This window comes from Amblyomma americanum, chromosome 3 (assembly GCF_052857255.1).
Source record: "Amblyomma americanum isolate KBUSLIRL-KWMA chromosome 3, ASM5285725v1, whole genome shotgun sequence".
In the NCBI taxonomy this organism is placed as follows: Eukaryota; Metazoa; Arthropoda; class Arachnida; order Ixodida; family Ixodidae; genus Amblyomma; species Amblyomma americanum.
The window spans coordinates 187381312-187392415 of record NC_135499.1 but is presented as its reverse complement, the minus strand read 5'-3'; the positions used below and the strand labels follow the sequence as shown (position 1 = coordinate 187392415).

The 11104-nt window shown below is 48.9% G+C and overlaps 1 protein-coding gene across 1 annotated transcript; it reads right to left on the bottom strand.

Moving 5' to 3' along the window:
* Positions 1-1365: 1365 nt before the first annotated feature.
* On the bottom strand, positions 1366-11104 carry LOC144124316 (uncharacterized). The gene is made up of 4 exons (XM_077656950.1): positions 10828-11104; positions 7650-7762; positions 6162-6382; positions 1366-1462 (listed from the first exon to the last, which is right to left on the bottom strand). Exons 1-4 carry the CDS (start codon positions 11102-11104, stop codon positions 1393-1395), a joined length of 681 nt encoding a protein of 226 aa, XP_077513076.1. The 3' UTR covers positions 1366-1392.

Below are 11104 nucleotides of genomic sequence, written 5' to 3'. Positions count from 1 at the left end.
GGACGGAAAATGATTCATCTGCGCCGCAGGACGACTGTGACTTTGCTCTAAGCGTTAATCATCGCTCTAAAGGAGCGCATCTACCTTCCTTAAAAGCGACGCTCGAAGTACGAAAACTAAGTGGTGACAAATGCTGCGTAAAAGTTCATGGAGTGTTTCAAATCGTTTTTTTTGTGGATTTGTTGTATTATCACAGTCTAATGTATTCTTCTGGCATTTTCTCAGCGTTGTCTCGTTTGCTTCGCAATTATGCGGAATTCGGGCTCAAGAATGCTCGACCACTAGTCACGTAAAACTAGTTTGAAGAGTTGCAGAGTGGTCGTCGCACAGGAAAAGGGGCACGCGCTATTACGCACGCCCCATGTAATACCTGTACACTATGCTCGAATATTCACACGAAGGTCCGCATACGACACAACCTCTTTCAAGATTTTGTGCTTCTTAGCTTTGAGTGGTCGATCCTCGCCTGGTGGCGGCGCTTGAGATGAAATACTGAACTGGAATATCTTGGCCTTGTTTGTTGTCAGGCCGAGATCTTATCCTTCGATATACGACGAAAAAAATTCATAATTACTGTATTCGGTAATGCGAAATTTGAGCGCAGCTCTTCGCTGCTAGCCACCCCAGGTGGAGTCTCGTTCTGCTACGTAGACAACCGGTTACGCCGACGAAGGTGACGCAGACACGGACACTGGTCTTTCCTTCACCGTCACATGACGCTCAACTTAGCCTCGAGGGTGCAATGCGATAGCACTGGAGATCGCTACTACCCTGTCGCATAGCTTCGGCCTACATGCTGCATGTCTACGAGGAAATGGTCATCAACTTTTCATTCATAGATTGCAAGGAGTCCTCAAGCCACTGCTGGTGCCACCTCTCGTGATCAATCAATAATTTAACTGCCACCTGCTCCGGTGGTCAGTTTACTCACAATTCGTCGCAAGGTCACGCAACCAAGGTCGCAGGTGGGCCACCTGCTCTCTCGCTGGAAGAAAGGCAGCCTTAACGCTATCGAGTTGATGCTGCTAAATAAAGTTGCGTAGATGCAGCTGAGACTCATTACGCTTCTCGACTTGGCTTCCAAGCTCTCTCTGCTCTGTTCAAATGAAATTATATGAATTGATTGCATGCCAGCCACGTGAAGGCATTCTCTGCACCGACCTCAGTGTAGGAGTATCATAAAAATGCAAAAGAACTGCAGAAATTGTATTTATGTCGGTATTGAAAAAATGCAACGTGTATGCGCTTGTAACGCAGTACGAAAAACTAAAAAAATGAACTGAAACAGTCTTCGTTGCACAGTACAGCGCAAACAGGAGTTTGGGGACACTCCTGCATGCGCCGTTGCATAAATCGCCGGACGAGAGGTTCGCAGTACTGCCGGCGAGGATGCTATCGCGCCGTGGGGGCGGTCATAGGAACAGGAAGAGACTTCCAGTTGAGGTAGGCCAGGAAATACAACCTGCGAATAGAATGGGACACGTGAGTGAGTAAGCGAAGGGTTCCCCAATGCAACAGGGTGCCTCAATGTAGAGCTTCACCATTTTGGGCGGTGACAGGTAAGCCATCTGTGTTTCTCGAGTCCAATTTTTGAAGCATCGCAATATCCTTCTGCAATGTTGCATTTCCGACTGACTGGACAAATATATTCTTCAATATAACTCCCAGGAGTAGAAGCTTAATGCCCATGCGATATGTATACGCAGTTCATGTGAAACAAAACGTCTCCCTGCTGCACAATGGTTGTCACCACCCTATAACAAGCACTGGCATCTGAACACCCAACTCCGCAATATTTCATGGCACCGCCAGTGAGAGACCGCAAAGAGAAAAACGCAAGGAATGGTCCGTGCTGATGATGAAAACAAAACATTCAAGGAATTCGGTTCCCCAGCATGCTTTCAACATTTCATTACTAAACAGTAGCCAACACTTTTTTTTTCTTTTATGGCTCGAAAAGTATAAGATCGGATGGTATTCTATTACAAAGGAAGCTTTTAGGCAACAAACACAAAGGAACTTAGAAAAAGAAAAAAGAATTTGCACAGTTGTTGTTTCTTCTTTGTTCTTGGTGAATACTGGCTCCTTGACTGGGCACATCAAAGTACGAAGTCAGTGTGAAAGTATATTTTTTTCTACTCGGAACAACAATTCCTACAGTATAGCAAAGAATACCGGTGGCTTTCAAAGACAGACCGTATACTCCATGCTAATTAGTCACCGCCACGGATTGATAACGTGAAGACCTTACAAGAACTCTATTTTCCACGCCCAAGCACGGACTGCGCCTGACAAGGTGGTAGACACCCCCATCAGAGCACTCAAATTTCCGATTCGCGCATTCGCTTTTTCGGGATCATGCTACAGGAGAGCGTACCGGAAGCGGAGAAAAGCCAGCCCGACATCTCTGCATCGGAACTCTATGCAACGAAATTTCCGGGCGGCTGCTCGCTTCTCTGAAAGCCATTCTTGCAATCAGTCCCGTGAAGTACACGGCGGAAGCAAACAAGGGAAACGGGATCAGCGAAAGTTTCAAGGCGTTTCATTTTCAGTCGTTCTGCGTGTAAATAAACTTTTGACAATCCAGGCAGAGAACTTTATTCTGCCGAAATACCATTTGTAGAAAAGCTGCTGTGGAGGCGTGCTGTAAACGCGCTTGTTCGCGCATCTGTATGTGCAGTTTTCCTCGACAGGCGGTTACTTCATCTCTTTCACCTGATGCAGCGAGTGCCTTCTATAGAACTCCGACTGACCGCCATTCTTTTGCATAACTTTCACAACGCAACTGAGCGAAAAACTGGAAGTGAAAGAAAAATACACTGCATTACATGCGCACTGCACAAGAACAACACTTCCAGAGCATTTACTAATTAACGAATGTCTTCGATGCATTATGCACAGAAATCCTGGACCGTCACAGTAAAGCTCTAAGGCTGAACAGGAAACAAGCCAAGAGGTTTTCCATTGACAAAGACGCTATCGTAGTACTGCGCGGGAGGGCCACTAAGAAGCAGCAGGTGATGGTAGTTGTATATATGGTCCCCATATGTGTTGTTCTAGGAACCGTACTAGCAGCGTTGGTCAGTTTGAAACCCCGCCGAAGAGAACGCAGGCAGAGCTATACGACGAAGGAACATGCGGGGCTAATGAGAAATGGAGCTTACGCCTCCGATGGTGCTTGTATTATCGACGGGTATTATCATATGCGTTAAATTCAAGGTTAAATGCCCCTTTCAAGACTCAGGAAATCTTGTTTAGGAGAAAGAGATAGTTGCAGTCCAGGTAGCACCGAAACGTTATGACAAGGTTAGATTTCGTTTTGGTCAAACGTAGTTACGTTCATCTGAATTCCATTTTCTTAAAATAGTTAAGGAAGCTAGCAAATAAGCAGTGAAGTAACCTTTTCCGAACATAAGTCAACATTTCAGTAACATATATTCAAATTCTGACAAAATGGTAAAATAAACACGCAAGACCAGATATCTGCCAATTCTGTGATTCAAATCAAATCAAATCAAATTTATTCCGCAACAAAAAAAGGTTACGAGGAGGGCAGGTAAAAGCTGTGAGAAACAGCTTGAGGAGCCCTGACCCCTAGCACACGGGGCAGCATAGAAGCGGGCGGCTAAGGAAGAACACTTGGACAAAACACATACATAATTTAAGCAACATCATACGAAGAGGAAAGCACCCGGAAAAAAAAAGTCAGTGCGGCATCATTATACAAACATTTCACGCAGTTCTTTTGGTGATATACCAGATATATAAATGTTAGTTTCTTTTAATACGTGATTTAGAAGTGTGGGAAGTAGAAATTTCAGCATTTGAAATCCATAATTGGTTCTGCATTTGGCGACGTACCACACTTCGGGATGGCGAACATTATAAATAGGGAAGTTTTCCGTAAGCCGTTCTAAGCTTGTTATGGCATCAGTGTTCTTTAGTAAACAGAGTTTATACAAACGACATAGCTTGTAGTCATGCATTGATGAAACGTGAATTATGTGGTGCTTCTTGAATAAACCTGCAGTGTGAGCGCGATAAGAGACTTCACAGGCCAGGCGTAAAGCTCTTTTTTTTTAAGACGGAAAGTTTACTAATATTTCCAGCTGTTGTTGTTGACCACACAAGAAACGCTCAACTTAATAAAGGAGAAAATAAAGAATTATATATGAGCATGTTAACAGACGTAGGGAAGAAGTAGCAGTGACGGCGCATATGCCGGTTGTCTTGGCTAGTTTATTAATAATATAGTTCACGTGATGATCCCATGTCATGTTTTGTGAGAAGTATACGCCCAGGGATTTAAAGTTTTTGACCACAATGAATCAACACACTGCAAGTAGCAAGGCGTAAACGATGGCAGGGCGCGCACTACAATACAGCACAACTAATACAGGCAGCTCAGACACACATTCTGTAAGGGATACCATGGGCTCAGGGTGATACGTTTGAACCAAGTTACAGCAAAAGAAGGGGCCCCACGATTTCTTCGTTACAACCGGCGCTTAGTCAGAGCGGTACCCAACCTTAGTTGCAACTGCACAATGCCAACGGTCATTGCTGCCCCTGTGCACACCGAGGACAACATAGCTGGCGCTTAGCGTGCCACCAATTTGCGCTGCGGGAGACGAGCACCAGGTGCCCACCACGTGGCCAAATACATTAGCGAATATGTCAACCTTAATTGCCAACACCCGCCTGTGTCTCCTGCAGTACGCATGGGGCTTCAGCACCCAGACCACGGTTATCGGAGCAATAATGTCTTGGAGCGCCTAATCGGATTACTCAGCTCAGTTTACTAGGCGATAAGGCCGCCTCACAATATCAGCAATGTTTGTTTATAGTTATGATTTGATTTTTAGAATAGCATTTAGAGCAGAACATTAGCCTATAGTTAAGTATGAACGTTAAATTACTGTTCGCGATACAACATGCAGCGTTATTTGTAAGTTGTTAAAGTTACAGTATAACACTCCAAAGCAGCATATGTAACGTTTCTGCAACGTGCACAGCGATTTTATACCATTATTCTAATGTTCAGTGCTACCTGGAAGAGAGCTATCGACGCATATCTGTCCTATTACGAGCTCGCATATGAGCCTCTGCATTATGCGTTCCTTGGGAGTCGCCATATTGCTCCTTGGGCTGTTACGTGAACCGGGCGCTAGCAAGGTGGAAGCGGTGGAGGCTCCTGCTCGCAACCGTCTAAAGAGCAGGTGTTAAGACATTTGCGTGCTCCCGATGGAAATGTACGTACACACGGTTCTTCGTATGGAGTTCAAACTAGCAGGTGTGCGACCAGCTAAGTAGTACCCCTGTGTCGAAAGCAATACTGAACCTTCCATTACGGTGCTTTTCTCACTCGCCTTCCACCCCAAGAAAATAAAGATGTGGTTGTGATGAATGAAAAGGTGCAGCAACTGTTTCACTCTCGGTGGGTTCGTCAGTCGCACTGCGAGGGAAAAGTGACGAAGAGAGTGAACTTAGGAAGGCATATGTTCGAAAGGGCTTATAAAAATAAAAATAAAAATGCCCTGCGCACAGAAAGAACGCGGTCCCTTCATATCATCTCTCGTGGCGCTGTTCAGGTGTCCAGCGAAAATGCGACGATTGCTGAACTTTCTCGTTCTCGCATTTCTTCCCTACGTACAGGATTGACGTCACTGTGTATGCCATGTCTGAGACCAAGAGCGCAGCGAAAGCCTGCGCGTTTCTCTAATCCCCTCAGCAGCATCCGATTCGTCGCGCGCTGAGACAGCTGCTTCCGAAGCTCCATCTGCGCCCACCTAAAGCCCCAACTCGATGGACACATCCTACGCGTACCGGCGGAGCGCCTACGCGCACGGGCGTGCGCTGGATTCTGTCTGCGCATACGCAAAGCGCGACGCGCGCCCAGGCGCGAGCAGTGCGCAGATATCTGTACATGTCAGATATCCGCGCCTGAGCGCGCGCGCATCGGAAGCGGGGTTCGATTTACAACAATAGCCCCATCTCGATGCACACATCCTAGCTTAGCATACGAATGTTCGTGTCGGAGGGCCCTTGCAAACTCGAGCAGTTTTCAGATTCAGCTTTTTCGCAGACTACGACGAGCGCGACGCATATCAGTGGCGCGTGCCCGTGAGTGAAGATCGACGCCCGGCGCGGAGGATACTGACCAGAAGTTGTACAGCGCGAATCCGACCCAGCAGGCTGTGTGTGCCATGAGGAATAGCGCTAGCAGCACGGCCAACAAGCGGGGCACGCGGGCTAGTGCGCGCGCCGCCTGCAGCCAAGCCAGGGCCAGCACCACGGCCATGGTGAAGGCGAACAGCAGGCTGAACACGAGGCGCCGCTGATGGCCGACCGTCTCCTCGCTCAGCAGCCACTCGCGGAACGTCTGCGGCGCCGCAACAATGACGTCATTGCAACGAAATAAATGCAGAAGGCTACCACGTAGGTCGTAGCGCTTATCGGGCAAATTAGGAAACAAAGTGTTGTAAGCTGTAATTGGGAAAGTGAGCTCACGCGCTTCGCCAACTCCAGGAACGAAGAAGAGGCAGCAATATTTGCTGGCTCTTTCCTCCTTTTCTTTCCCGAGGGTATTTACACCCTCGCCCCCAAGGCCGTCCCGGATCAAATTGCCTCACGCATATTTTCAGCGGCCATAGGACATACTGCGGACAACGGTCACAGTCACTGGTCAGTATACAGTCGCTGAGCTTCCGGTCCAAAAATGGATGACACCTGCACCGCGCACTAGCCAAAACTGACCTGAAAGAAAACAACGCGAAGAGCCCGGCCTCCTGTTGCCAGAGTCCTTTGCGCTATTTTCCTTTGAGCGTAGGTGTATAACAAATCGCCATTCTCCTGCTGCATTCAAGTAACCCACACAACCGCCTCAAGTCGCGAAAACGGTACTCAGAAGGACAGAAGTGACGCGTCGTGAAGTGGAAGCTATATTCCTGCAGTACTTGAAAAAGAGAAAAGAAAAAGAAGCAAACCAACGAACAATAAAAAATGGTTGCAGTTGAGCTCAGTTAAGAGCTGTTTAGCGAAATCGTCCCGACTTGGTAGACGGCTCCGGCAGACTCTCCGTCCATAGCGAGAACTGCAATGCGAAGGCTGCGAGAGCGGCGCCGGCTCCTTTTTCGAGCACGGAGATGTCACGTGGTTAGTCAAGTGACCACAGCTGCCAAGGCGGCGGTCGGCGCAACGGTTGGCACGGCAGCGGCGCGCGGTTGCAGCTGCGACGAGTGACACGTGGTACGTCACGTGGCTGTCACGCCTCCACCGCTCCTCCACTTGAAGGTCAAATTGCGGCGCCGATGATATTGGCTTGACTAGGCCAGTCAAGCTTTCACTTTAAAAAACTAAGAGTCACGGATAAAGCGCCCTGAACGAGTCGACCTAATGACAACATTCGCTAATCCATATTGGATTACCCGATTCAAGCAAGGGAAAACTGTTCAGTTCAACTGATGTCAGCAACGTGATTTCTATACACAAAGTGCAAGTGCTGGACTTATCACATAATAATTGTCCAAGTTTGGGAGAAAACACAGAAGTTTCCTCGTTATGTGCCTGCACGCATTTTTACGAGGACGTAAGGGCGGCAGTGACAGACAGCGTGGACTTCATCTGCAAGGTTTTCGCTCGTAACAGACCTTTTGATGATCCCAGCGGATGATGAAGTCGTAGTGGCAAAACTGGCAGGAATACAAATGGTTCTGGAAGACCTGGACTGCTACGCAGTTGGCGTGGGCGTGGGTCAGCTCTCCTGCACAGAAATAGAAGAGCGTTTCTTTTCTGATCTCTACGCGTCTTAAACTTACGGCATCCCGACGCTTATCGTCAAGACAAAAGCAAGGCGGCAAGCGAAAACAACGCGCTCGCTGTCTTCTAAATCAGTGGCAGCAACAAAGGATAACTTTTGCAGTGTCAGAAATTATTGCACATAGGAGCACTTTCCGTGACGTCTTAATTTCTATTAGTACCATTTCCTGTGTATTCACAGTGAGGTGGTGAACGTCCATAAGTACACCCAATTATTTCTGACCGCTTCGTAGGAAGGGGCTGGGCCGCGCAGGTTACTGCTATGCAAATCGAACCGCAGGAATACCACTATATCAAATGTATCTACTGAAGTGCCAACAGAGGAAGATGTGCCATGTATTAGCAACTCACAGCGATACGAACAACCGTATAAGCATATGTCTTGTTGATTTGGTTGCGCTCGTTGCTCCAGCTCGAGGAGTGCACGGTTTCGTATTTGCTTTTTTTCTTCAATGCCGTGTTGGCCCCTGCACATCACAACCGTTTGCAAATGCGTGCACTTGGCTAAGCTGTCATTTGCCGATAGCGAAAGGGCGGGTGATTAAGTACAGCAAATTGGGGAATGATGTGCGTAAGTGGCAGTGGTACATATGGTATGCGCGCTATACGTCCTGCAGCTGCCAATTTAGGTCATAAGAGACAACCTGGTGGAGAGCTCCGGGTTAATTTCGAACACCCGGGGTTCTTCAACGAGCAGTGACGTAGAGGAACACACGGGCAGTGTTTACGTTTTGACCCCGCCTAAATGCGGACGCCGCGGTCGTGATTCGATCCCACGACTCGAGGCTCAGCAGACGAACCCCAAAGCCACACAGCCGCGTACCGTCTCTGGTAGGAGCAGATGTCGGCGCGTGGTTGCAGGTTTAGTTAACTTGAACAGTGAAGCTAAACAGGCAGCGATTCAGTGCACATTCGCAAATCGTGTTAGCGAATGGTACGCAACACGATCTTGCCAGAGAAGCGGCAACTTCCAGGACCTGGTCGAGGGTACTTTATTTTGCGTGAAATTTCTTTCGCCGGTTGGTGCAGTCGGTATAGGCCGTGGTGACAGCTGATTGCCGTTTGAGATGTAACCGCGGCAACGCCGTGACATGCGGGCGAGAAAACGTGCGCGTGCCACGGCATTTCGGAAGCTGTCGCAGCTAGCTAGACCAGCTGTGCACGCTCATTGATTGCACCGCTGCGATATAATCCGGAGCAACGAGTGCAGCAAATCGAAGAGATGCAAAGCGGTTTGAAAGACGCCCAAAGAACTACCCGCAATGCGCGTACGTTTTTCTGCTGCCGTAAGCGGAAGAAACCCGCGAGCTATACGGCGAAGGGCGGGTGCACTCATATATAGACGGGCCGCCATGTGTGGCGAGGACATTCACTCACCGAGCGCTGCGGGTGTGTTAAAGACAGATAATCTTGAGAAAGAGCATTTTAAAGTGGTTCTTTTACTGATGCCTTCTTTTGTCTTCGATATCTGCTGCCCGTGGCACAGGAGTGACACTCATCAAGCAGTGTCTCCGCAAGAGTATCTAAAGTAAACCTTGCGTCGCTGTTGTTGCAGCTTCCGGCGATGCTAGATCAAGTGTCAGTCGCAAAGCGGTCAACGGCAACGCTGCAGATTTCATCGAGCAGCGAAAGCTGAGCGCTGACAGACACTCAGTGAAGAGGATCATCATGCTGCAAAACGTTCGAGAGGAAGAACGTGACGTAAAATACGGAGTTTCTCTTTTGATGCGATGAGTACTGCCTCAGAGCATAAAGGAAAGAGATGTATAAATGAAAGCGGAACATACGAACTCGATGATGCGGCCTCTGTGTCCACGCAACGATACTGTGTAGTCCAGTGAGAAAGTATACCTCTAATGAGACCTCACAGTTGCACCATTTGGAAAACTGCGTCCGTCTTTTCATTTTCGTGTCCTTAATAGTACCTTTCTCGGAGGTATTACTTAAGGGACGGTTATATAAAATGAACCATCTTAGTAGCCATGTGTTGCGCGAGTGATGAATAATGGTTAGCAGAGTGAGCAAAGTTGGATGTACTATACTCGCAGACAACTTTGTTTTCCCACTGCATGCTTCAGGAAGGGAAGGAGACGGGCCTTTGTCTCTGTGCCATGGTGAGTGGGTTGTTCATCTTTCGGGCTAGTGGCGCGTATATGGCTGAAGGGGGAAGTCGGAGAGAGGTGTGGGGTGGCTAGCGCCGAGGAGCCCACTCCCCACGGCACGGAGACTAATACCTGTCTCTTTCCTTTTCCTGCTTAGACTTAGCTGCATAGTTGTCTCCGAGTACGTTTCAGCGTTGTTCGAAAGAGGGGAAGTGGAGGCATGTTTAAAAAATTAGGATATAAGCTGCCCATTCGGCGCACAATAATCCGAGGAGTTCACGGCGCACGGTGATTTTAAGCGGAGGGCAACCGCGGCGGGCTATGCGTTCCGGCGCGATAGTCTAGGGTGCAGTTCGTACTTAGCCGCGAGAGAGAGGGGCAGAAAAAAAAAGTGCTGTGCTTTGTCTGCTCAGCTGCGTGAAATCTGTGGCAGGCATGGCTTTGACGGTGCGACTGGTTCGGCATGATCACCGTATACTATATATTACTAAAACGGACCTATTAATAATAGGTCATGCTGTCAATTACCCCAACCTCGCTACTGGAGCGCACCCAATCTTTTACCCACTGGGGAACGTGACTAGACTTCCCAAACCATGCATGTGGCTACAACAGTTCACAGGGCCACAGAGTTCTCTGGACGGAAAGTTCGACCCTGAAATCCTTAGGGCGCGCGGTACAATTGCGGCAGCAGCGCTGCATGCAGCAATGAACAATCTATAGCCTTAGTGGTAGACAAGTGCACCGCGCAGGTGAACCGCCACAGATAACTTTGCGGCTGAGGTGGTCGGCTGCGGAACCCAAGGCCGCAGTATCGAGTCTCGGCAACGGCACCCCGCACACCGACGGAAGCGAAAATCGGTCGGTGTGCGATGTCAGCGGTCGCTGCCGTACGTGGCTCACGTACCTCTGCAGTGGCAAGGCACAACCATGCTCATCTGGTTGTCGCTGTTGTGGCAGAAGCGGCACACCCGTGGCGGAGCTCCGCCAGCCTGGGCTGGAGTCGGCGCCTGAGTCGAAACGGTCCTGGCGGGCTGGGACTGCTGCTGTTGTGACCGCGTGACTTCCGACTGGGCGGTGATTTCGTGCTGCGAGCTGAAATCCTGCTGACGCTGCCGTTGTTGGGCCATCACGCTTTCTTCGCCCCCTTCTTCTTCTTCTCGCTTTATTCGCACGTGCGACAT

Bases quoted from the DNA above. Each gene is read 5' to 3' on its own strand.
- LOC144124316 (XM_077656950.1), bottom strand. From the start codon at position 11,104: ATGTCGCACGTGCGAATAAAGCGAGAAGAAGAAGAAGGGGGCGAAGAA. The intron at 7,763-10,827 runs GTACGTGAGCCA...ATTTCTGTGCAG, and splicing joins TGTGCCTTGCCACTGCAGAG to GAGAGCTGACCCACGCCCAC. The intron at 1,463-6,161 runs GTCAGTATCCTC...TTCTATTCGCAG, and splicing joins TTCGCGCTGTACAACTTCTG to GTTGTATTTCCTGGCCTACC.